We start from the raw sequence: 27,766 nt of genomic DNA, 5'->3' as shown, positions 1-27,766 counted from the left end.
TATCATCCCAAACTAGATGTAAAATGGCTTTCCTGATCTGGCACTGGCTGTGAAGTTAGTGTGATCTCCTGTAGTGTCACTGGACTGCTTGAAAATCCGTGTGTTATCCTAAAACTATCTGTCTAAAAAGCTTTTGTTGGACCACAATTGTGAATGGATTAGCAATGGATTAAAAACATGTAAAATTTCTCTTGCTCTGAACACAACAAAAAAGTTCAAATTCAAATGTTAGGCAGTAGATATTTCATAAATAGAACTTTAAATTTACATAGGGACCATAGACATTTACAATATTTCACAAAAACACACTGAAGGAGGCCAGTCACTACCACTACTTAAAATCTAGGGAAACAGTCATGAGCAAGATATATGCAATTCCTGCTCTACAGAGAATACAGAAGGGAAGACTTAATTAATAATGGGGAGTTATAAAGAAATTAGCAGAGATGTCTAAACAAACAGATCTACCTAATTCAACAGGATAGTGGCAAAGACAAAGGTATTAGTTTAACTAACTTTTCCCTAATTTACCATTTCATTTTCTCGAATTACAGATTTTTAATGTCATCTGATTTTAATTCACAATATATTCAAAGCTACCATTATTTTGAGAAATCCACCAAACTTTTAATTCATTACTGAATTCACAGTATTATAATATTCTACTAACTGTCCCTGGCATGAAATTTAAAGCATAAAGAAAACAGATGGGCCATCTGAATCTCATTTCTACATCATGACCAAAAGTAATTTCTCAGGACTTGTGTTCATTACATGGAAAAGGCTACAAGGACTAATACCATATCTGCACTTTATAACATAAATCCAAAGCAATTACAGGTTTCAAGCTTTGTACCTGTGTGATGGAGAAGGAGCTTCAAATTGAGGCACTGTGCTATCCTCACTGACAGGAGAATATAAGCCGCTCATTTCCTAGAAGCACAATTATTAGAGTTATAGCCACTCCAAAGAGAAGATGTATAAGTCAAAAGGAGCTATTTATTTCTTTCCAATCCCAGGTTTTATCAGTTCCTTTTTGTCTCAACATCCAAATTTCTCAAGGTTTCCTCTCCATACAGTACAAAAGCAAGGATATCTGAAACTTACGAGACAAGTCTTTTTTATGACATACATACTTAAAGAACTAGAAATTCTTTAATAAATATTATTCATTACTAATGAAGCCATCAAATGCAGAAAAAGACAAATGTAAATATTTTTAATGAGACATACTGTACATTATGTGAACAGTGAACTAGCTAATCATTTTTAATCTAGGTGAGAACCTACTGATAAATATTAAGATAAGTATGGCAACTGACTAAACAGACCTTTGTCGGCAAAGGAATGACTCTGCTTTTTAATACACTGTCTAGGTGTGTGTTAGCGTTAGTCAATCAGTCATGTCCAACTCTTGGCAACCCCACAAACTGTAGCCCTCTAAGTAAGAAGAGTGGAGGGGATTGCCATTCCCTTCTGCAGAGGATCTTCCCGACCCAGGGAATGAACCTGGGTTAGTCATAGCTTTTCTTCCAGGAGCAAGCATCTTTTCATTTCATGGCTGCAATCACCATCTGCAGAGAGTTTGGAGCCCAAGTAAATAAAATCTGTCACTGTTTCCATTTTTTCTCCATCTATTTGCCATGAAGTGATGGGACTAGATAGCATGATCTTCGTTTTTTGAGCTGAGTTTTAAACCAGCTTTTTTACTCTATTTCACCTTCATCAAAGGGTTCTTTAGTTCCTCTTCACTTTCTGCCATAAGGGTGGTGCCATCTGCCTATCTGAGGTCATTGATATTTCTCCTGGCAATCTTGATTCCAGCTTGTGCTTCATCCAGCCCGGCATTTCGCATGATGTACTCTACACATAAGTTAAATAAGCAGGGTGACAATATGCAGCCTTGACGTACTCCTTTCCCAATTTTAAACCAGTCCATTGTTCCATGTCCAGTTCTAATTGTTCTGTCTTGACCTGCATAGAGGTTTCGCAGGAGGCAGGTAAGGTGGTCTGGTATTCCCATCTCGAAGAATTTTCCACAGTTTTTCGTGATCCACACAAAGGCTTTAGAGTAGTCAATGAAACAGAAGGAGATGTTTTTCTGGAATTCTCTTGCTTTTGCTATGATGCAACGCATGTTGGTAATTTGATCTCTGGTTCCTCTGCCTTTTCTAAATCCAGCTTGAACATCTGGAAGTTCTTGGTTCACGCACTGTTGTAGCCTAGCTTGGAGAACTTTGAGCATTCCTTTGCTAGCATGTGAAATGAGGGCCACTGTATAGTAGTCTGAACATTCATTGGCATTGCTCTTCCCGGGGACTGGAATGAAAACTGAACTTTTCCAGTCTTGTGGCCCCTGCTGAGTTTTCCAAATTTGTTGACATATTGAGTGTAGCATTTTCACAGCATCATCTTTCAGGATTTGAAATAGCTCAGCTGGAATTCCATCACCTCCACTAGCTTTGTAGAGATACTTCCTAAGGCCCACTTGACTTCACACTCTGAGATGTCTGGGTCTAGGTGAGTGATCCATCGTGGTTATCCAGGTCATTAAGATCCTTTTTGTATAGTTCTTCTGTGTATTCTTGCCGCCTTTTCTTAATGGCTTCTGCTTCTGTTAGGTCCATACTATTTCTGTCCTTTATTGAGCCCATCTTTGCATGAAATGTTCCCTCGGTGTCTCTAATTTTCTTGAAGAGATCTCTAGTCTTTCCCATTCTACTGTTTTCCTCTGTTTCTTTGCATTGATCACTTAGGAAGGGTTTCTTATCTCTCCATGCAATTCTTTGGAACTCTGCATGCAGATGGGTGTATCTTTCCTTTTCTCCCTTGCCTTTTGCTTCTCTTCTTTTCTCAGCTATTTGTAAGACCTCGCCAGAAAACCACTTTGCCTTTCTGCATTTCTTTTTCTTGAGGATGGTTTTGATCACCACCTCATGTACAATATTATGAAATTCCATCCACAGTTCTTCAGGCACTCTGTCAGATCTAATCCATTGAATCTATTCATTACTTCCACTGTATAATCGTTAAGAGATTTGATTTAGGTCATACCTGAATGGTCTAATGGTTTTCCCTGCTTTCTTCAGTTTAAGTATGAATTTTGCAATAAGGAGTTTGTGATCTGAGCCACAGTCAGTACCCAGTCTTGTTTTTGCTGACTGTAGAGAGCTTCTCCATTTTTGGCTGCAAAGAATATAATCAATCTGATTTAGGTATTGACCATCTGGTGATGTCCATGTGTAGAGTATTCTCTTGTGTTGTTGGAAAAGGGTGTTTGCTATGACAAGTGCATTCTTTTGGCAAAACTCTGTTAGCTTTTGCCCTGCTTCATTTTGTACTACAAGGTGAAACTTGCCTGTTACTCCAGGTATCTCTTGATTTCCTACTTTTCATTCCAGTCCCTTATGACGAAAAGGACATCTTTAAAGTCTTGAAGGTCTTCACAGAATTGTTCTACTTCACCTTCTTTGGCATTAGTCAAAGTTCCGGTTTTTCTAGCAGTCATGTACTAATGTGAGAGTTGGACCATAAAGAAGGCTAAGCACTGAAGAATTAATGTTTTTGAACTGTGGTGTTGGAGAAGACTCTTGAGAGTCCCTTGGACTGCAAGGGGATCAAACCACTCAATCCTAAGGAAATCAATCTTGAATACTCATTGGAGGGACTGATGCTGACGCTAAAACTCCAATACTTTGGCCACCTGATACAAAGAGCCGATTCATTGGAAAAGACCCTGATGCTGGGAAAGATTGAAAGCAGGAGGAGAAGCAGAAGACAAAGGACAAGATGGTTGGATGGTATCACCAACTCAACAGATATGAGTCTGGGCAAGCTTTGGGAGATGGTGAAGGACAGGGAAGCCTGGTGTGCTGTAGTCCATGGGGTGACAAAGAGCTGGACATGACTGAGTGACTGAATGGCAACTGGATCATTACTGTTCAACTCACCAAAGTATAGAAAAACAGGATATATCAGTCTCTACTTTGAAAATATTCTTTGCAAACATTAAGAAAAGTAACATCCCTCTTGATGCAAATAATAGCTTTGTTTACTAACTGCTTAAACTCTAACTTTTGATCATTAACTCAGAGGAAAAGGGCTCCTAATAAATTATTGCAGAAATTATGCCTGTTACTTTCTATGTAATGGAGACTAATCCCATTAACTTAATGCAGCAATTTAAAGGAAAAGCAAAATTTTCATGAAATTGAAAAGCTACTCGAGATGTAAGAAATTCTTGATCTTACTTCCACTCTTTTGATATCCTCTTCCAAAACACTTAACTCCTTCTGAATCTGCTCCAGTTGCTGTAGATTAGAGAGGGGAAAAAAAAAAAAAAATGCCTAAACCAAACCACACTGGCATCACCACAATCATAAAGTAATTTTACATTTGGAATATGATTTTTAGGAAATTGTGCACTAATGGTAAATTGTAGGGGTGAAAAACTGCAGATAAAAAGCACTGCAAGTTCCTATGTTAAAAAGTAAATGTAAAGACTTAATATTTAAGAAAATAGTTCTTTAATAGAATAATTGACTTTATAATAAAAATATTAAAGATGAACAATAACAATATGATTTAATAAAAGCAAAGATATCCAAAGAACTTTCAAATCACCTCATTTAACTGTCAGCAATTAATATCAGGATGTCAGTTGTTAACCTCATTTTTAAAATAAAAATAAGTCTCGAAGATTAAATTCTACCACCCGAAAGCAATCACAAGTTACCCTCTTATGCATTTTTTAAAACATATTTAAGATTATGCCTCATCTTTGACATTTTGCCTATTGCACCATAACTTTTCTCCATGCCTTTAAAATGCAAACATTTTAATTATTATATTTAATGATATATTTGACAATCATAAGTAATTCTGAACCATGAGTCTGCATTTTAGATTATATGAGTCTGCATTCCAAATTTTATTGAGATTATTAAAATGAAATTATTTGATCAAGAGAAATAGCAACTCTTCACTACCTGAAACAAAACTGCTTTCCAGAAACACTATCAGATTTAAATTTCTATAATTATTATATATAAGTGGCTGTCTTAATCTAAGCCAAATATATTGAGGCCAATTTTATTTTTTGGCCATTTATTTTTTTGTGCAGTATGCAGGATCTCAGTTCCCCAAACAGGAATCAAACCCATGTCCCCCTGTGTTGGGAGCTGAGTCTTAAACACTGAACTTTCAGGGAAAACCCCTGAGCCAGTTTTTAGAATATAAAATAATGATAAGGAATATATTTATGTAATACTTATTGCTAGATGTGCAACAGGAAGTATTACACAGGAAAATAAATCACAGAAAGATTAAGTGACTTGCCCAAGATCGCAGTAAGTACACAGCAGAACTGGAGTTGAAATCAAGGCAGCTCCACAATTCATGCCGTTAACTACTATGTTATAACACTACTACTTGAAAACAGTACCTTATTATTTAACTTTATTTTACCTGATAACTAGTATGGATAAACAGATTTTTAAGCATGTTTTCTTCTGAGGCAATATGTAGACAGTTGATAATATATTAACTCAAATACTGACCAATCTTAAACATTTTGCTAAGTACTATGAAGAACAGGATTTAGAAAACTCTAGCCCTTGGCCTCATGGAATTCAGTCTAGGGAAGAGCTTCTGGGTTGGTGAACATGTAGGTTGGGGAGTACATGAGGATGCTGGGAGAACGGCACACCTGGAGAGGGTATGGACGCTCCATGCCCCTTCCCACATATCTCAGTTCTATCCTTTTACAATAAACTGATGATGCAGTAAGTAAACTATTTTCCTGTTATGTGATCCATTTTAGCAAATTATCACATCCTTGGAGGGAGACATGGGAACCGCCAATTTATAGCCAGTAGGTTAAATATACAAGTGACTTCTTGGACATGCAATTATGATCTGAAGGGGCAGCTCAGTCTTGTTGGACTGAGTCCTCAACCAGTGGAATCTGGGGCCAACTCCAAGTAAACAGTGCTAGATAGAATTGGCCTGAATTGATTTCCAGGACACTCTGCTTGTATCTACAGAGAACTGGAGAACTAGCTGGTGTAAAAAATCACCTACACATTTGGCGGCCAGAAATATGGAGAGAGGTAATGAATAAAGGAAACAAGTGTTCTCCTTTCAGGCATCAATATAAGACATTAGAATATGAGGAAATAGAAGAAAGACAAAGGATAACTGCTTTAAAAGCAAAAGGAACAACTAGGCTAAATTCACTCTGCAAATGTGTTTCATAAACCAGAGAGGCAGAATCTAGAATAAAAGCATAAAGCAGAGACCAAGAATGTTTTGGAAACACATGAAGAAAGTTCATAAAGCTGAACTGTCATTATCTAAATGAAAACAGACCACAAACAGGAATGAAAACTGACAAATTTCTGGGTCAAATCTGCCTTAACACTATCGTGAGTTTTGGGGGTACTAAAAATAATAAAATAATAAATACATAAGATGGAGAAATGCTACTTGAGAGCACAGTCCAAGTCATCAATAGCAAGCACTCTCAATACAGTATACTGTATTACAACCCAAAGAAATTATTTAAAATTTTGAAAAGTGAAGAACAGAAGTCTCTGAATCCCTTAAGACTAAAACATAAAAGAATTCAAAAATAGAACCCCCTTTAATTGACATTAGCTTTGGTGCAGTTAGGTATCATTAGCACTCATTTATTTGACCTTCGCTATGATTGAATAAGTACTCTTGCCTGGAAAATCCCATGGACGGAGGAGCCTGGTAGGCTGCAGTCCATGGGGTCGCTAAGAGTCGGACACGACTGAGCGACTTCACTTTCACTTTTCACTTTCATGCATTGGAGAAGGAAATGGCAACCCACTCCAGTGTGCTTGCCTGGAGAATCCCAGGGACGGGGGAGCCTGGTGGGCTGCCTGTCTATGGGGTCGCACAGAGTTGGACATGACTGAAGCGGCTTAGCAGCAGCAGCAGCAGCATGATTGAATAAAAACATGCTGAAGTATTAAATTCAGTATCTTAATTTTGTTTTTTAGAGCTAATATAATTAGTAAATTACAGTTGCCAAGACCTCGTCAATTATCTGAAATATTCAAAACTGAACAAAAGAATACTGATAAACTTCCAGAAAAAAGAAAAGCTGGTTAAAAAAAAAGTAGTAAGATTAATAATACTATATATATATAAACAAAAAAAGCACGAAAAATAAATTGAAAAAAAAAAAAACACTGTATACTGATTAGAATAGCCAACATCCAGAACACTGACAACACCAAAAGCTGAAAAAGATGTGTAGCAACAAGAACTCTCATTTATTTTTGGTAGGAATGAAAAATTGTACAGCCACTCTGAAAGGCAGTTTGGCAGTTTCTTTAAAAATTATACATATTCTGATCATAGAAGCCAGTAATCACACTCCTTGGTATATACCCAAGCGAGCTGAAAACTTTGATTCCAAAAAAACACATTGATAGCAGCTTTAGTCATAATTAACAATACTTGAAACAACCAAGATGTCCTTCAGATGAATGGATAAACAGTGGTTCATAAAGACAATGGAATAATATTCAGTCCTAAGAAGAAATGAGCTTTCAAGTCATAAAAAAAAAAAAATGAGGAAATTTAAATGTGTATTACTATGGGGTATATGGAAAATCTCTGTACCATCTTTTCAATTCTTCTGTGAACTTAAAACTGCTCTAAAAAATGTCTTTAAAAAAATATAAATACAGTGAAGTAACTCTTAAAGAAAAAACATAACTACAAAAAATCAAAAGAGAAAAGAAACAACAACATAATAAAATGGCAGGCTTAAACTCTTTTACATTAAATGTAAATGGTTTAAATACAAAATTATAAGACTGAGTCCGGCAGAGTGAATGAAAAACCTCTGCTGTATATAAGAAATTCACCTCAAATAAGTTAGTGATGCAACAAAGAACCAAAGATTCAATAGGATGCAAAACATTCTTACCACACTGTGCAACTGCAGGAAACACATTCTTTACAAGCACGAACATTTCAAAATTTAATGAACTAACATGTGACAGTGCAAATATCATACTATAAAAACCAAATTATTTTCTGGTAACAATGCAATTATAACAGAAATCCATAATTTTTTTTAAAAAAAGGTCTCCATTGGTAGTACAGTAGATAAGAATCCACCTCCAAATGCAGGGGACGTGGGTTTGATCCCTGGTCCAGAAGATTCTACATGCCACGTGGCAATTAAGTCCATGTACTATAACTACAGAGCCTGCTCTCTAGAGCCCATGAGCCACAATCGCTGAAGCCTGTGTGCCTAGAACCTGTGCTCAGCAACAAGAGCAGCCACCACAATGAGAAGCCTGTGCACAGCAACCAAGAGTAGCCCCCACTTGACACAACTAGAGAAAGCCCACAGGCAGCAACGAAGACCCAACACAATCAAAAATAAAATAAGTTAACTTATTTTTAAATGAAAGAATCCCAATATCCAAGTAACAAGTTTATCTATAAATAACCCACATGCCTAAGAAAAAGTATAACGAATATTAGAGACTACTTTGAACTAAGGAATAACAAACAAAATGCCATACCAAAATTATTAGATGCAACTAAAAGAACTATGGCCTGAAATGTGTCTATTATTAAAAATAAAGTCTGCCTACTAATATGTATATCCAAGTTCACAAATTAGAAGAGAAACAACAAAATAAAACCAAAAAAAGTAGAAGGATGGACAATGTAATTATAAGGAGGGTAATTAAGAAAATGGAAAACAAAAATAAAATAGAGAACATAAACAAAGCCAAAAAGCTGGTTCCTAGATAAAACTCATAAAATTGATACATCCCTGAATCCCTGACATGACCTGATCAAAACAAACAAAGAGAAAAATGTACAGCACCAATAAGCAGAGTCAGGAATGAAAGACATCACTAAAAACTCTAGCGTATTAAAAACTTAGTATTAAGACCAATCTAATACTAAAAAATTTGAAAACTTAGAAGAAACAGACAACTCTTAGAAAAAATATAACATGTCAAAAATGATATCTAAAACAAAAATTTGAATAAGCAGTAAATGAATCAACAAAGTTTCTGCAAACAGGTCCATATAGCTTTTCCACCAAAATCTTTAAATATTCAGCCAAGATATTCATCCTAGATTATACAAATTCTTCCAGAAAACAGAAAAAGAGGAAACATTCTCCAACCAATTTGATAAAACCAACTTTATAACAAAACCGGACAAGATCAGTGTATAAAAAGTTAAAGAACAATCTTATTAATGAATATAGATGCAATAAGGGAGCCAAAGAGGGCAAACAACTGTCCTACTTATCTAGAATACAGAACATCCAGTGATAAAACTAGAACACTCCTGGGCAAATCAGGACAGTTGGTCACCCTAGGTGCAAAGTTGATTGAGTTTTTAATGTTAAACAAATAATGATCCATTTTAATATAATGAAAAAAATTATATCATCTCAACTGCACAAAAATTTTGGAGAATACTCAACCCCCACTTACAATTATAAAAAAAATTCTCTTAGGAAACTGGGAATAGAAACTTAGCTCCTTGAATGATTAAAAAAAATACCTACCAAAAACCTACAGAAAACATCATACCTAATGGTGACACGTCGAAAGCTTTCACTTTGAGATCAGCACCAAGACTAGGATGCCCCGCTATCACCACTTCTATTCATCACTGTACCGGATATCCTAGCCAGCAGAGTAAGACAAGAAAAATAAATAAAGGATATAAGGATCATAAAGAAAGAAACTACACTGTTATTATTTGCAGATGATGATGTGTGCAAAGAAAATACAAAATAATCTACAAATAAATTATTAGAATCAATGAGTTTAACAAAGTTGCTGGATACAAAAAAAAAGTATGTGTCAAAATCAATTGCATTTCTATATGCCAGCAATAAATAGTAAGAAACTGAAATTAAAGACACAGACATCACTTAGAGTAGCATAAAAATGATTGAAGACCTAAGGACAACTCTAAAATAGATATGTAAGAATAATATCCTGAAAAATATCAAAATTTTGGAGGCCATTTTTAAGGAACTATATATACAGAAAGAAATACCATGTTCAACGGCTAGAGGGCTCAATACTGTAAAGAGAGCCTCCCAAATTGATCTATGGAGTCAAAGTAATCCCAATAAAAATCACAGCAGGTATACCATGTAAATGTATCAGCTGGTTTTAAAATTTATAGAGAAATACAAAGAGCCATGAATAGCTGCAACTTTCCTAAAAAAGAATAGTAACTTACTTCAAAGTTCTAGTATTTAATACAATGTGGTATTGCCAGAAAGACAGACAAACAGACCAGTGGAGCAAAAGAGAGCCTGGAAATAGACCCCTGTATGTATGGACACATGATGTATGAGAGACGTGGTATTTCAAAGCAATGGGAAAAGGATGAACTTTTTAATCAAGGATGCTTAGACATCTGGATATTCATATGAAAAATTCCCAAGTAGATTATAGATATATGTATGGAAAAAAAAAAAAGAATAAAGGATTCAAGCAGATAATATAGCAAAATGTCTTCATGACTTCAAGTGGAGAAGAATTCTTTAACTAATAGAAAAGGCACTAATTATAACAGGCAAGACTAATAAATTTGACTCCACTATAGACAGAAACTTCTCTTCATCAAATAACATCATTAACACAATGAAAAAAGCAGCCCAATTAGAGGGGGAGAAAGATCTGCTATAGATAAGTAAATAGATAGATAGAACAAAGAATTTTTATCTAGAATATATAAGCAAACCAGAAGGAAAATCAATGAAATAGAAAAGATGCACAAAGCTTAAACCAAGTACTTCATACATACACAAAAATCCAATGGCCAATTTATAGTACTGAGTACTCAACCTCATTATCCATCAGGGAAACGCAACTTAAAACCACAAAGAGATACCAATACATATCCCAAGATGAGCTAAACTGGAAAAAGTCTATCTACTGATATCAAGTACTGGCAAGAATATAGTACAACAGGAACATTCCTACAATTCCTGCAGGAAGAGTAACCAATTCAACCACTCAGGCATTGTTTGGCATTATCTACTAAATTTGAAGGTGTACATACCCTATGACTTAATAATTTCATTTCTACATATGTAGCATTGAGATATATATTCTAATATATACCTTGATAAGATATATATATATAAGATAGTAACATTGTTTGCAATAACAAAAATGGTGTGTATTCAATTAATAGAATACTATACAACAACAAAAGGGAATCAATTATAGCCATATACAACACTAGGGATGAATCTTAACACTGAGCCAAAGAGAAGAACAAAACATTACATAAGGCAGAAGTGCATTTATATTAATTCAAAAGAAGAGACTTATAAATTAAAAATACTTAGACTTTAAAAATATAAAGAAAAACAGAGATGTCAGAATACTGACTACCTAAAGGCAAGGGAAAAGACTATACTCTGGAAAGGGTAGGCAGAGAGTTTTACGAGTCCTAGCAAAAATCTATCATTGGATCAGGATGGTGGTTACATGGATGATCACGCTATGAATCTTTAAACTGTAATTTGTTTTACAAACTTTTCTATGCTTTATTTCATATAAAAATATTAAAATGCAATATATTTATATTCAAAATAAAACTTCAAACAAAACCAAAAGGAAACCAAGGTCCCTCAAAACTATCCTATTACAAGGAATTAAAAAGGTACTACAAATGACCAAAAGTATATTTTAAAATTAAACTGAACGAGATGTAAGGCAAATTGTTCAAATGCTGGTACAAATTTGCACCAAGGAGACTGGCTTTTACATAGAAACTGGAGCCCTCTTGTTCAATCTAACTTTGAAGAAAGAATAGCAAGTTCATTTAAAAACATATATTTGTTGAGTGCTGTGGTAGGCTGGCTCTAAGACAGCCTCCAAAGAGTCCTACCTCAGAATCCATAACCTGTGTAAATTCCCTATTTGTGTGGGTTGGACCCAAAAATTTGCTTCTAATAGAAAAAACAAAACATTTGTTGAGATGTAACTTTCAAGATTAAGCTACAGAAAGCATGTGACTGCCAGCTTTCTCACTCTGAGGAAGTCAGCTGCCAGGGAGTAAGTTATCCTATGGAGAAGCCCATGTGGTAAGAATTTGGTATCTCTTCCCAACAGCCAATGAGTTAATTTGGATGCATTCCTATCCCCATAGAACCTTAAGATAACTGCTGCCCTGGCCAACACCTGGATTGCTTCGCTTGGTGAGAAACCCTGAGCCAAGGCACTCAGTTATTCTACACCAGGATTCCTGACACTAGATAGTAAATGTTTGCTGTTTTTAAGCCATTCATTCTGAGGGTAACTTGTTACACAGAAATAAATAATTAATGAAAATGCCTACTCTGTGCCTTGCATTTTCCCTTCTCCTAATACTCAAAAGAGAGTCAATACAAAAAAAATTAAAAAAAAATTAAATCTACAATTCTAAAAGCAAGATGTGACACCTGAACAAGTAAGTATGTTAACTCTGAAAAGCAGATTCAACTGCCCTGTTAGAAGTTCTGCATAAAATCACAAAGCTAATTTCCAGAGTCTGCAAACTAATCTTGAGGGAAAAAAAAATCAAAAGCAGTAGCTGACCTCCTGGTCAATCTGTATTATTTTATAGTTATATGCTATATCCTTCTTGCCTGAAACGATTTCAAATCTAAATATGTTGCAAGCATTAAGACACTCTAGAGAAGTGTGAAAAATCTCAGAGAGAAAAGAAAACCTTAATAATTCAGATCACAGATAATAATCGGCCATTTCCTTTAATCCCCAGTTATCCTTATGCAATGGCACCCCACTCCAGTACTCTTGCCTGGAGAATCCCATGGATGGAGGAGCCTGGTAGGCTACAGTCCATGGGGTCGCCAAGAGTCGGACACGACTGAACAACTTCACTTTCACTTTATCCTTATGTTTGGACTGTTCACTTAACTGATTCATTATCAAGTAATTTCCTATGTCTTAATTTCATTCAATGAGTTCAAAGTCTAATATAAAAAGAACCACATAAAACTACTGCAAAACAATCTGATGTTGTTTTAGGAAGGGAGAAAGTATATATGAAATAGAAAAAACTATCACTTTTCCAAAGAATTTGCTATAGCAATGACGGTTGGGTACTGAATTACTCATTTTGCTTCCATATGTCATAAAATGTTCAGCTTCATTACTTAAACTATGGTTCAAGGACCAAGAGCATCATCATCTGGAGCTTGCTAGAAATGCAGACTTTTAGGCTCCAACACACACCCTCTTCATCAGAACTTGGATTCTAAGAAGATCCTCAGGTGATTCTTAAACAAATTGAAGTTGAAGATCAAGTACCCACCAAAAAAATAAGTTAAAAGTCATTTAAGTATATATAAATCTTGAATTCACAATGAAAATAATTTTAATAGATATTAAAACATATTAAAATCACAACTGCTACCTCAGCAAAAGTTAAAGGAAAATACAATCATAAACCATGTGAACAACATTTAGCCATAAAGAGAAGCATAATGTGGAAAAATCCAATCTGAACAAAGTAAAAAAAAAAAAGTCAAAAATAGACATCATGAATAGTCAAAAAGAAGTGGAAATATCGAACTAAGATAATATAAAGTTCTGGTAATGCACAGTTATCAAAATAAGTTCTCATCTTTTTATTTTCAAAAAATAATAAAGACTGCCTGAAGCCTAAAATACATGGTTATATTTTTTTGAGTGAAAATGACCTAATTAGACAACTGAAAGTAAAAATGTAAGATTTGAGTCAGTTAGGAATTTAAATATAAAACCGTTTTCAAAGTTATTTTAGCATGCTACTGAGAATATAGGATTTTGTCTTTGGTTTTCCCATATTTTGTACTATTGTGAAATGACTTTGACATGTTAAAATGCTTAGTTAGCACACTATGGTTCTAAAATTGCTAATAAAAAGTTATTTTTTAGTTACCCTGCATGGCTTACACTTTCCAAGTTCTAAATAGGTAGCTATATTTTTACTTGTTTTTCCTCTCCAGCATGCATTTTAATCATAGGAAAACTGTAACTCCTATGTTTTCTTTTAAGGGTGAAAGTTTGAGCCTAACTGTCATTTGAGCCTAACTTTCATTCTTTGTAGCTATTCTTTATAGCTCTGAGGTAATGTCATTATTTTCAAATCTACAGAAAACGTTTTAACTCATGTCTAAAAAGGGATTTTTAACATATCAAGTTGCAAAGGTAAAAGAAGTTAAATAACAAAGCTTAAAAAAAAAAACACAACTCCTGAAAACTCAAATGCTTTCCAATATTTAAATAAAATTTTAAGCCTGTTGTGCTTTCACAAAAATGGGGACAAAAATGTCAAGAATCAACAATAGTAAAGAAACATTATGTAAAACACACAAAATAATATACCTCTCTCTTATTTCTTCTTGCAACCTTGAGGAATTCCATAAGGATCTGTAGTTGGGCTGCATGTGATTCCTATAATAGAAAATTATAATTGTTCTTTTAAAATACAACTTTGAATTCAAAGTCTTCTTTAACACCACAGCATAATCAGTATGAAGCAACTTTATTCATCCATTTAAGTTAGTCTCATTTCTATTTTGTCAATTTCCTACTTGCTAATTGGTATTTTTAAAAGCAAGCCATTATGGGCTTCCCTAGTCACTCAGTGGTAAAGAATCCTCCTGCCAATGCCGGAGACACGGGTTCAATCCCTGGTCCAGGAAGATCCCACATGCCATGGAGCCACTAAGCCTGAGCGTCACAGCTACTGAGCCATAACTACTTAGCCCACACACCATAGAGCCCATCACCGTGACAAGAAAAGTCACCATAATGAGAAGCCCTCAGACCACAACTAGAGAGTAGCCCTTACTAGCCAGTCAAAATTTGAAGCATCACTGAGGTATCATACATACTACAAAAAAGCATGGCCAGTTTGGCTTGCAGGATCTTAGTGCCCAGACCAGGGACCACTCAGCCCCTTGGCAGTGAAAACAGAGTCCTAACCACTGGACAGGCAGGAACTCCCCACTTCACTCTGAATGAACTGAAACTAGCTCAAGCAACAAGTGAGCTCCAACTCAGCTAAATTCCTGATCAGACCAAAGACGTCAACCTCTTATCCTTGCTTCCTGACAAAGGAAAAGACAAGACCATTCAAGAAGAAAGTATTAACCAGTTTAGTCTATCTATACTGCTCTTGAATACAGAATATCTAAGACATAATTTTAAAATTACAAGACATGAAAAGAAGTAGGAAAGTCAAGAGAAATAAACAGGCTAAAAGAATATATTATTCTTTTATATTATTTAATATTTTTATATTATTTAATATATTATTAAAGAAAAGAAAAAATGGACATGAGTGAAAAAACAGACAATTACAAAAGAACTGAAAAATCAAAGTGCAAAGAAATGAAGAATACAGTCTGAAATTAAAAAAATTAAAACAAAATAACTTCAGATAAAGTTAGGAACAGATGGACAGAACCGAGGAAAGAAATAACGAATTCAAAGACAGGTCAAAAAAAAAAAGAAGCACCAGAAAAATGTGGGATAATATGAAAAAGAAAACATATGATTGAAACCCTAAGGAAAAGCAGAGAGTACAGGGCTGAATAATGTTCACATGTTCAACAAACAGATCCTCTTGTTCTGTGAAACACAACCAGAATAAATATTTTTTAAATGAAAGCTAGGAATACCATAGTCAAACTACTGAAAACCAATGTCAAAAAGAACATCTTAAGAGCAGCTAAAAAGGATACACTATCTTAAGGGGAAGAACAGTAAGAATGACTGAAAACTTCATCAGAATCAAAGAAGCAAACAGAAAATGAAAATATATCAATAAGGTGCTAAAAGAAAAACAGAAAACTAGACTTCTATGAAGATCAAACCTATCAGCTCTACAAGAAACAGAAGAAATCATACAGACAAAAGGGAAATGACTCAGACGGAACCTCAGGTTTACAAGAGAAAATAAAGACATCTCAAAGGGTAAATATATTGGTTCAAAAGGGTCCTTTTCTATCCTTTTTAGCAACATATCTTCAAAAGACTAGTGACTTTTCAAAGCAAACATAGGTGGAGTTTATAACATTTATAATTTGAATCACAAAAGGCAGGAGCTTGGTAAACTGAAATACTATGAGATCTTACATTTTCCAGGAAATGGCATATAGTTGACCCTTAAACAATACAGGTTAGAACTGCACGGGTCTACTTATGCACAGCATTTCTTCAATAAATACAAACTATAGTACCACATGATCCACAGTTGGCTGAATGCACAGATGGTGAACTGTGGATGTGGTGGGCAGATTATAAAGTTAGATTCAGATTTTCAAATTCACAGGGGTCAGCATGTCTACTTACTGCATTGCTTAAACATCAACCGTGTATTTAATGTTGATTTGAATAACAATGTCCTGGAACTGTTACACTATAAACTCAAGGTTGATTGTGAAAAGTAAAAGAGGAATTCTATAATCTTTAGAGAAACCACTAGAAATATAATAATTGTAAGCAACATGCAAAAAGCAGAGAGGATAATATGCTAAAATGAAATCCTGGAAACACAATGCTCTCTAAAGAAAGCAAGAAAGAAGAAACAGGAAATAAGGAAAATATGGAAAACCAGAAAAATACAAATGTGGTGAGCTCAAAACTAACCACACCAATGATCGTATCACATTTAAATGAACTTAAACACTTGAATTAATGAGCTTATTCAGTTCAGTTGCTCAGTCATGTCCAACTCTTTGCAACCTCATGAACCGCAGTACACCAGGCCTCCCTGTCCATCACCAACTCCCAGAGTTCACTCAAACTCACGTCCATCGAGTCGGTGATGCCATCCAGCCATCTCATCCTCTGTCGTCCCCTTCTCCTCCTGTCCCCAGTCCCTCCCAGCATCAGAGTCTTTTCCAATGAGTCAACTCTTCGCATGAGGTGACCAAAGTACTGGAGTTTCAGCTTTAGCATCAGTCCTTCCAAAGAAATCCCAGGGCTGATCTCCTACAGAATGGACTGGTTGGATCTCCTTGCAGTCCAAGGGACTCTCAAGAGTCTTCTCCAACACCACAGTTCAAAAGCATCAATTCTTTGGTGCTCAGCTTTCTTCACAGTCCAACTCTCATATCCATACATGACCACTGGAAAAATCATAGCCCTGACTAGACGGACCTTTGTTGGCAAAATAATGTCTCTGCTTTTCAATATGCTATCTAGGTTGGTCATAACTTTCCTTCCAAGGAGTAAGCGTCTTTTAATTTCATGGCTGCAGTCACCATCTGCAGTGATTTTGGAATCCAAAAAAATAAAGTCTGACACTGTTTCTACTGTTTCCCCATCTATTTCCCATGAAGTGATGGAGCCAGATGCCCTGATCTTAGTTTTCTGAATGTTGAGCTTTAAGCCAACTTTTTCACTCTCCTCTTTCACTTTCATCAAAAGGCTTTTTTTTAGTTCCTCTTCACCTTCTGCCATAAGAGTGGTGTCATCTGCATATCTGAGGTTATTGATATTTCTCCCGGCAATCTTGATTCCAGCTTGTGCTTCTTCCAGCTCAGCGTTTCTCATGATGTACTCTGCATATAAGTTAAATAATTCAACTACATACAGTTAAGAGACACACTTTTATTTTTATATTTTTTTTACTATACAATAAGCTTTTTTAAAATACATATTTATTTTAATTGGAGGCTAATTACTTTACAATATTGTATTGGTTTCGCATACATTGACATGAATCCGCCACGAGTATACCTGTGTTCCCCATCCTGAACCCCCCTCCCACCTCCCTCCCCATCCCATCCATCTGGTTCATCCCAGTGCACCAGCCCCGAGCACCCTGTATCATGCATCAAACCTGGACTGGTGATGAGTTTCACATATGATAGTATACATGTTTCAATGCCATTCTCCCAAATCATGCCACCCTCGTCCTCTCCCAAGAGTCCAAAAGACTGTTCTATACATCTGAAGAGACACATTTTTAAAACATTAAGGCAACAATAAAACGGAAGTACAAAGATACAGAAGAATATACCACAGAAATGCTAGTCATAACTAAACTACTTAAGCTATATTATCAATAACATAAGAAAATATAAAAACAGACTTCAGAACAAGGTATATTTCCAGCATTAAATGTATACAATCTATAGAAACAAAGGAGATGATACAGCCAGAAAAAATCACAATCCTAAACATGTATGTACCTAATAATGAGCTTCAAAATACATGATCCAAGAATCATAGAAACCAATGAAAAATAAATAATCAAAAATACTTCTAAAAAAATCCCTGGCAACCCACTCCAGTATTATTGCCTGGAGAATCCCACCGACAGAGGAGCCTAGTGGGCTACAGTTCACAAGGTTGCCGAGTTGGACACGACTGAAATGACTTAGCACACATCAACAACTGATGCAGCAAGGAAAAAATAAATATCTGAATAAGAGTTCCAAAGAATAGCAAGGAGAGATAAGAAAGCCTTCTTCAGCTACCAATACAAAAAAATAGAAGAAAATAATAGAACACGAAAGACTAGAGATCTCTTCAAGAAAATTAGAGATACCAAGGGAACATTTCATGCAAAGATGGGCTCGATAAAGGACAGAAATGGTGTGGACCTAACAGAAGCAGAAGATACTAAGAAGAGGTGGCAAGAATACATGGGCTCGATAAAGGACAGAAATGGTGTGGACCTAACAGAAGCAGAAGATACTAAGAAGAGGTGGCAAGAATACACAGAAGAACTATATAAAAAAAGCCTTCACAACCCAGATAATCACGATGGTGTGATCACTCACCTAGAGCCAGACATCCTGGAATGTGAAGTCAAGTGGGCCTTAGAAAACATCACTATGAACAAAGCTAGTGGAGGTGATGGAATTCCAGGTGAGCTATTTCAAATCCTAAAAGATGATGCTGTCAAAGTTCTGCACTCAATATGCCAGCAAATTTGGAAAACTCAGCAGTGGCCACAGGACTGGAAAAGGTCAGTTTTCATTCCAATCCCAAAGAAAGGCAATGCCAAAGAATGCTCAAACTACCGCACAATTGCACTCATCTCATACACTCGTAAAGTAATGCTCAAAATTCTCCAAGCCAGGCTTCAGCAGTACGTGAACCATGAACTTCCAGATGTTCAAGCTGGCTTTAGAAAAGGCAGAGGAACCAGAGATCAAATTGCCAACATCTGCTGGATCAAGAAGAGTTCCAGAAAAACATCTATTTCTGCTTTATTAACTATACCAAAGCCTTCAACTGTGTGGATCACAATAAACTGTGGAAAATTCTTCAAGAGATGGGAATACCAGACCACCTGACCTGCCTCTCGAGAAACCTGTATGCAGGTCAGGAAGCAACAGTTAGAACTGGACATGGAACAACAGACTGGCTCCAAATAGGAAAACGAGTATGTCAAGGCTGTATATTGTCACCCTGTTTATTTAACTTATATGAAGAGTACATCATGAGAAACGCTGGGTTGGAGGAAGCACAAACTGGAATCAAGATTGCCAGGAGAAATATCAAAATCCTGAGATGTGCAGATGACACCATCGTTATAGCAGAAAGTGAAGAAGAACTAAAGAGCCTCTTGGTGAAAGTGAAAGAGGAGAGTGAAAAAGCTGGCTTAAAGCTCAACATTCAGAAAACTAAGATCATGGCATCTGGCTCCATCACTTCATGGCAAATAGACGGGAAACAGTGGCTGACTTTATTTTTTGGAGCTCCAAAATCACTGCAGATGGTGACTGCAGCCATGAAATTAAAAGACGCTTACTCCTTAGAAGCAAAGTTATGACCAACCTAGACAGCATATTCAAAAGCAGAGACATTACTTTGTCAACAAAGGTCTGTCTAGTCAAGGCTATGGTTTTTCCAGTAGTCATTTATGGACGTGAGAGTTGGACTATAAAGAAAGCTGAGCGCAGAAGAATTGACTCTTTCGAACTGTGGTGTTGGAAAAGAGTCTTGAGAGTGCCTTGGACTGCAAAGAGATCCAACCAGTCCATTCTAAAGGAGATCAGTCCTGGGTGTTCATTGGAGGGACTGATGTTGAAGCTGAAACTCCAATACTTTGGCCACCTGATGCTAAGAGCTGACTCATTTGAAAAGACCCTGATGTTGGGAAAGATTGAAGGCAGGAGAAGGGGACGACAGAGGATGAGATGGCTAGATGGAATCACCAACTCAATGGACATGAGTTTGGGTAAACTCCAGGAGTTGGTGATGGACAGGGAGGCCTGGCATGTGGTTCATGGGGTCGCAAAGAGTCGGACACGACTGAGCGACTGAACTGAACTGAACTGAATATTAACAAATGCTACATTCACAAAGCACAACAGGTAACACACTGTTTTTAAATGAAGGTGAACATTTAACAAAACATACACCTTATACTGAGCTATAATAAAATCCCAATAAATTTCAATGGACCAAAAGCAAGCGAATTGAACTTACAGGCTAAAATGCAGTGAGAAAGATAAGAATTCCTATTTCAAACAACAAAACATCAGGCTAGTTATAGAATGGATGCATGTCAGACAAAGGACCAGAAATAATACATTATCCCCGGAGCTAGGTGGAAAAAACCTCGAAATACACAGGCATCAGGAGGAATACTCTCAAAAAGACTGCCTCGCAGTGAGGCAAAATTAGCTAGACAAAAATCTATTATAGTTCTCCCTAACAGAACTTAAAACACAAGCTTCAAGAGAATCAAGCTATTTTGAAAATACTTAACTACCTGCCAGAACAAAGCTTAGGAATGTGTAAAGGAATACAAAATTAACAATATTAAACATGGTAAAATGTACAATTTCTGGCATCCAATCACAAAATTAATAAGCATGCAAATAAGGAAATGTTGCCCAAAATAAGGCGGGGGGGGTGGGGTGGGGTGGAATCCATCACTTAAAACAGAAACAACAATGACACAAATAATGGAATAAGGAAACACAGTCATAAAAAGGTCCTACAAGTCAATACAAAGCATAAGGAGAGACAATGGAATATAGAAAATAGCAGTGAACTTGACAACAGAAATAGAAACTATACAAGATGAACGAGATGGGGTAAAAGATAAAACATAAGCAAGCAGAGCTCTTTATCCATGAGCTGTGACACAACTTCAGTCAGCTTAAGAGATGCGTAATGGGAGTTCCCAAAGCAGAAAAGGTGACAGAAAAATATTTGAAGAAATAATAACTGAAAATTGTCCAAATCTGGTGGAAACTATAATATCACCATCCAAGAATCTCAAATAACCTCAAGAAGAAGAAACATGAAGGTAAAAAAAAAAAAAACTATACCCAGGTATATACCAAAGTCAAAATACTTAAAACCATAAAAAGAGCATACACTGAGAGAAATACAGTTCATTTCGAGGATCAAGACTTCTCATCTGAAACAATGCAAGACACTGGATGATGGAGCAACATCCTTAAAATACTGAAAGAAAAATATTAAATTTATAATTCTATACTTATTTGGAAGTCCCTTTCAGATACAAAGGATAAATAAAGACATTCTCAGATATAAATGGTGAAAGAATTTATCACCAGCAGATCTACACTAAAGAAAGAATAAAGGCTGTTTTCCAGGCAGAAGTAAAGTTACTGATGGAATTCAAAAGAATGAATGAAAGAGTGAAGTGAATGGAAAACAAAAGAATGAAGTACACCAGAAATGATCAATATATGGGCATATATAGAACTTTTAAAATATATCCATAGAGTATAATTTACTATTCAAATTAATAAATTTATTAGGGAGTTATGACATACATAGAAGTAAAACAATTGACAAAAACAGTACAAAGGCTGAGAGAGAAGAAATGTAAGTATATTGGTGTAAGGTTCTTATACTATAAATGAAGTCAGATAATATTACTTAAAGGTACAATGTAATGTAATGTACTGTAATATAATGTATAATTATCTTAAAAACCCAAAAGAAATCACTAAGAAACCAAACAAAATGTTATATCTGACAAATAAAAGTAAACAAGGCAAAATAAAATCATAAAAAATACTAAATCTAAAATCATATAAACCATTTTCTGACCATGATACAATTCAAATGGAATTCAATTATCAAAATACCATTTGACAAAGTAGCAATATTCAAAACACACACACACATTTCTTACAAATCAATTAAAAAAAGACAATCTATTAGAAAAACTGGTATAGGCTATGAATAAGCAATTCAAATAAGAAACCAAGATAGTCAAACAAATGAAAAAATTGTCCTCACTAGTAATTAAAGAAATACAAAAAATACAAAACAACAGAACACACACACACACACGCAAGCATTTGGCAACTATCAAACCAGCAGAAACTAAAAAACAGTACCAAAGGTTGATATGGTACAAACTCACAGAAGAGCAATTCGGCAACATTTAATATGGTTAAAATGTACGTGTAAACCCTATGAATAGCAATTACACTTCTTAAATCATTTAGTATTTATATATGAGCACAACAAGACATGAATAACAACACTAAATGTATTGCTGACAATCATGAATACAGAATAACTTAAATGTCCATCAACAGGAGAATAGAAATGTTCATGCAATGGATAACTAGAGAGAAGTTAAACAAACTAGATCTATATTCATCAGTGGAAACCTCAAAAAGTAAACAAAAAAGGCATATGTCAAAGGATAAACACAGTTTGAAACTTCTAAATCATACAAACAACATTATATATGATTGTAGATACAAGTATATATTTTATTAAAAAAGGGTTATACACACTTCAGAAGGATCCTTGCAAACTTCAAATGGTGATTACTCTGGGAGAACAGAATGAGAAGAGAGGGTGTTAAGTATAAAAAAAAAAAAACAACGTAATTCTCAAAAGGCAGATCTAATAAAAAGTGTTACTATTTATTAAAACTAAGAGGGTAAGTTAAAAGTTGCATTATTTACTGCATTTTTCTGTATGTTGGAAACATTCATCAAGTTTCAGTTCAGTTGCTGAGTTGTGTCCGATTCTCTGCGACCCCATGGACTACAGCATGCCAGGCTTTCCTGCCCATCACCAACTCCCGGAGCTTGCTTAAACTCATGTCCATTGAGTCGGTGATGCCATCCAACCATCTCATCCTCTGTCATCCCCTTCTCCTCCTGCCTTCAATCTTTCCTAGCAACAGGGTCTTTCCTAAGGAGGCACTTCTTCGCATCAGGTGGCCAAAGTATGGGAAATTTACTATCAGCATCAGTCCTTCCAATGAATATTCAGGATTGATTTCCTTTAGGATTGACTGGTTTGATCTCCTTGCTGTCCAAGGGACTCTCAAAAGTCTTCTCCAACACCACAATTCAAAAGCATCAATTCTCTGGCACTCAGCTTTCTTTATGGTCCAACTCTCACATTCATACATGACTACTGGAAAAACCATAGCTTTGACTACATGGACCTTTGTCGATAAAGCAATGTCTATGCTTTTTAATATGCTCTCGAGGCTGGTCATAGCTTTTCTTCTCTCTTAAATGAGCAAGTGTCTTTTAATTTCATACCTGCAGACACCGTTTGCAGTGATTTTGGAGCCCAAGAAAATAAAATATCACTGTTTTCATTATTTCCCCATCTATCTACCAGGACGTGATGGGACTAGATGCCATGATCTTAGTTCTCTGAATGCTGAGTTTTAAGCCAGCTTTTTCACTCTCCTCTTTCACTTTCATCAAGAGGCTCTTCAGTTGCTCTTCACTTTCTACAATAACAGTGGTATCATCTGCATATCTGAGGTTATTGATATTTCTCCCAGCAATCTTGATTCCAGCTTGTGCTTCATCCAGCCCGGCATTTCGCATGATGTACTCTGCATGTAAGTTAAATAAGCAGGGTGATGAAACACAGCCTTGACGTATTCCTTTCCCAATTTGGAAACAGTTTATTGTTCCATGTCCGGTTCTACTGTTGTTTCTTGACCTGCATACAGATTTCTCAGGAGGTAGGTAAGGTGGTCTGGTATTCCCATCTCTTTAAGAGTGTTCCACAGATTGTCATGATCCACATAGTCAAAGGCTTTGGCGTAGTCAGTAAAGAAGTAGATGTTTTTCTGGAATTCTCTTGCTTTTCTATGATCCAACGGATGTTGGCAATTTGATCTCTGGTTTCTTTGCCTTTTCTAAATCCAGCTTGAACATCTGCAAGTTCTCAGTTCATGTACTGTTAAGCCCAACTTGGAGAATTTTGAGCATTAATTTGCTGGCATGTGGAGATTAGTGCAATTGTGCAGTAGTTCGAACATTCTTTGGCACTGCCTTGGGATTGAAATGAAAACTGACCTTTTCCAGTCCTGGGGCCACTGTTGAGCTTTTCAAATTTGCTGGCATATTGGGTGCAGCACTTTCACAGCATCATCTTTTAGGATTTGAAATAGCTCAAGTGGAATTCCATCACCTCCACTAGCTTTGTTCATAGTGATGCTTCCTAAGGCCCATTTGACTTCACACTCCAGGATATCTGGCTCTAGTGAGTGATCACACCATCATAGTTATATGGGTCATTAAGATCCTTTTTGTGTGATGGCACACAAGCACGGTGGCTGCGTTTGTACAGTCCTGTGTATTCTTGCCACCTCTGCTTAATATCTTCTGCTTCTGTTAGGTCCCTACCATTTCTGTCCTTTATTGAGCCCATCTTTGCATGAAATGTTCCCTTGGTATCTGCAATTTTCTTGAAGAGATCTCTAGTCTTTCGTGTTCTATTGTTTTCCTCCATTTCTTTGCATTGATCACTGAGGGAGGCTTTCTTATCTCTCCATGCCATTCTTTGGAATTCTGCATTCAGATAAGCATAGCTTTCCTTTTCTCCTTTGCCTTTTGCTTCTCTTCTTTTCTCAGCTATTTGTAAGGCCTCCTCAGACAAGTCTGCCTTTCTGCGTTTATTTTTCTTGGAGACGGTTTTGATCACCACCTCCTGTACAATGTCACGAAACTCCATCCATAGTTCTTCAGGCACTCCATCAGATCTAATACCTTGAATCTATTCGCCACTTCCACTGTATAATCATAAGGCATCTGATTTAGGTCATACCTGAATGGCTTAGTGGTTTTCCCACTTTCTTCAATTTAAGTCTGAACTGGCAACAAGGAGTTCATGATCTGAGCCACAGTCAGCTCCTAGTCTTGTTTTCGCTGACTGTATAGAGCTTCTCCAATTTTGGCTGCAAAGAATATAATCAATCTGATTTTGGTACTGACCATATGGTGATGTCGTGTGTACAGTCGTCTCTTGTGTTACTGGAAGAGGGTGTTTGCTATGACCAGTGTGTTCTCTTGGCAAAACTGTATTAGCCTTTGCCCTGCTTCATCTTGTATACCGAGGCCAAACTTGCCTGTTACTCTTGGTATCTCTTGACTTCCTACTTTTGCATTCTAATCCCCTATAATGAAAAGGATATGTTTTTTTTTGGTGTTAGTTCTAGAAGGTCATGTAGGTCTTCATAGAACCATTCTACCTCAGATTCTTCAGCATTAGTGGTTGGGGCAAAGACTTGGTTACTGTGCTATTGAATAGTTTGCCTTGGAAACAAATAGAGATCATTCTGTCGTTTTTGAGACTGTACCCAAGTACTACATTTTGGACTCTTTTGTTGACTATGAGGGCTACTCCATTTCTTCTAGGGAATTCTTGCCCACAGTAGTAGATATAAAGGTCATCTGAATTAAATTCCCCCATTCCGGTCCATTTTAGTTCACAGATTCCTAAAATGTCAATATTCACTCTTGCCATCTCCTGTTTGACCACTTTGGTTTTACCTTAATTCATGGACCTAACATTCTAGGTTCCTATGCAAATATTATTCTTTATAGCACTGGACTTTACTTCTATGACCAGTCACATCTACAGGTGGGAGTTGTTTTTGCTTTGGCTTCGTCTCTTCATTCCTTCTGGAACTATTTCTCCACTCTTCTCCAGTAGCATATTGAGCACCTACCGACCTGGGAAGTTCATCTTTCAGTATCATATCTTTTCGCCTTTTCCTACACTTCATGGGGTTCTCAAGGCAAGAATACTGAAGTGGTTTGTCATTCCCTTCTCCAGGGGACAACATTTTGTCAGACCTCTCCACCATGACCTGTCCATCTTGGGTGGCCCTACACGGCAGGGCTCACAGTTTTACTGAGTTAGACAAGGCTGTGATCCATGTGATCAGTTTGGTTAGTTTTCTGTGATTGTTAGAATGCAAAGTAAAACAAGAAAACAATAATGTAAAAATGCTGTAATACCTATGATACCTTTGTTTCTGAACTGCCTCCCTCTTCAAAAAGATCTGAGTTCTAAAACTAAGATACCAGTATTTCTTCAATTCTAAGAGACGAAAGCACACAAAGATTAATACTGACAAGTCAAATGGGGAATAAGGTTAACAGCTCTCACATTCAGTATGAAACTTGTCTATCTTCAGAACAGAAGCCCCCACACACCCTTAAATGTGCCTGTAACTTCTAGTGTTCTCTTAAGGTCAATGGTTATAGTTATACACGAAGGGATCAGAGATTCCAATTGCTTCTTAGTCAGATTCTGAACAAATTATCCTGCTTCCAACCTTTACTCTGAGGTATTTCATGCTCCCAAACCTAGGAAGGCCTTTTTTCCATAATCTAAATAGGGTTGGTTCCTACCAATTCCCTACCGCCAGCTCAATTTTCTCAGATCTAATCTATCACTTTTCATCCATCTACTTTATAGCTTAAAAAAGTATATTGTCTCTTCTTCCATTCTTTTGCCTTTTAAAAATCACCTTACTGTCATTTTAATGACATTAAGGGAGCAAGATAACTATATATATTCAGTCTATCATTAAAAAGTATTTTTATATCATTTACCACTATATGAAAATATTTATTAATTTAGTTTATCTCCTCAGCTATTGTGTCCTGTTCCCCTCAACACAACATACAGAGCAGAATTCTGTCTTTTCCACTACCTTTAACACAGCATCTAGCACACAGGAGATGCTAATAGAAAACTATGTTAAAAAGCACAGAAGAGCTTTGGCAACAATTTCTGGGATATGACACCTGAAGCAAAAGCAACAAAAAACAAGTACAACTATATCAAATGTACAAGCTTCTGCAAACCAAAGACATGATCAACAAAATGAAAAGGCAACCAACAGAATGGGTGAAAATACTTACAGATCATATATCTGATAAGAGGTTAATATAAAAAATACTGTACATAAAGAATTAATATAATTCAATAGCAATTAAAAAAAAAACCCAAATAATGAAATTTTAATGGGCAAGGGATTTTCCAAAGAAGATATTCAAATAATCAACAGGTATATGAAAAGGCGTTAAACATCACAAATCATTAGGGAAATACAGGTCAAAACCACAAGAAGACGTCACTTCACACTAGTCAGAATGGTCACCGTCAGAAGGACAAGAAAGAACACATGCGGGTGAGGATGTGGAGAAAAAGGAACCCTTGTGCCCTGCTGGTAGGGAAGTAAACTGGTATAGCCACTATGGAAAACAGAATGGAGGTTCCTCAAAAAAATTCAGAATGAAACTATCACGTGATCCAACAATTCCACTTCTGGGTATATATCCAAAGGAAATTAAACCACTATGTCAGAGAAACACCTGCACTGTCACGTCCAATGCAGCATTACTTATAACTGCCAGGATATGTTGATAACCTAAGTGTCCATCAGCGCATGACTGGATAAAGATGTGGTGTGAAAGTGAAAGTCGCTCAGT

At 36.2% G+C, this 27,766-nt stretch overlaps 1 protein-coding gene across 12 annotated transcripts in view; it reads right to left on the bottom strand.

Moving 5' to 3' along the window:
• COP1 (COP1 E3 ubiquitin ligase) overlaps positions 1-27,766 on the bottom strand; it is a 236,663-nt gene that overhangs the window by 160,647 nt on the left and 48,250 nt on the right. For 6 of the 12 annotated variants that reach the window (XM_025285597.3, XM_025285591.3, XM_045165680.1 and 3 more), the window contains exons 6-8: positions 14,421-14,489; positions 4,251-4,310; positions 857-933 (exon numbers count right to left, since the gene is read on the bottom strand). The exons of 2 other annotated variants lie outside the window; for them this stretch is intronic. In XM_025285597.3, the coding sequence (XP_025141382.1) occupies positions 857-933; positions 4,251-4,310; positions 14,421-14,489 (206 nt within the window). The remainder of the gene's footprint in view (positions 1-856; positions 934-4,250; positions 4,311-14,420; positions 14,490-27,766) is intronic. 4 more of the 12 variants (XM_044942800.2, XM_025285593.3, XM_025285595.3 and 1 more) reach the window with 2 other exon arrangements.

Source organism: Bubalus bubalis, chromosome 5 (assembly GCF_019923935.1).
Source record: "Bubalus bubalis isolate 160015118507 breed Murrah chromosome 5, NDDB_SH_1, whole genome shotgun sequence".
Lineage (NCBI taxonomy): Eukaryota > Metazoa > Chordata > Mammalia > Artiodactyla > Bovidae > Bubalus > Bubalus bubalis.
The sequence above is the reverse complement of the archived record's forward strand: the minus strand, read 5'-3'. Positions and strand labels throughout refer to the sequence as shown.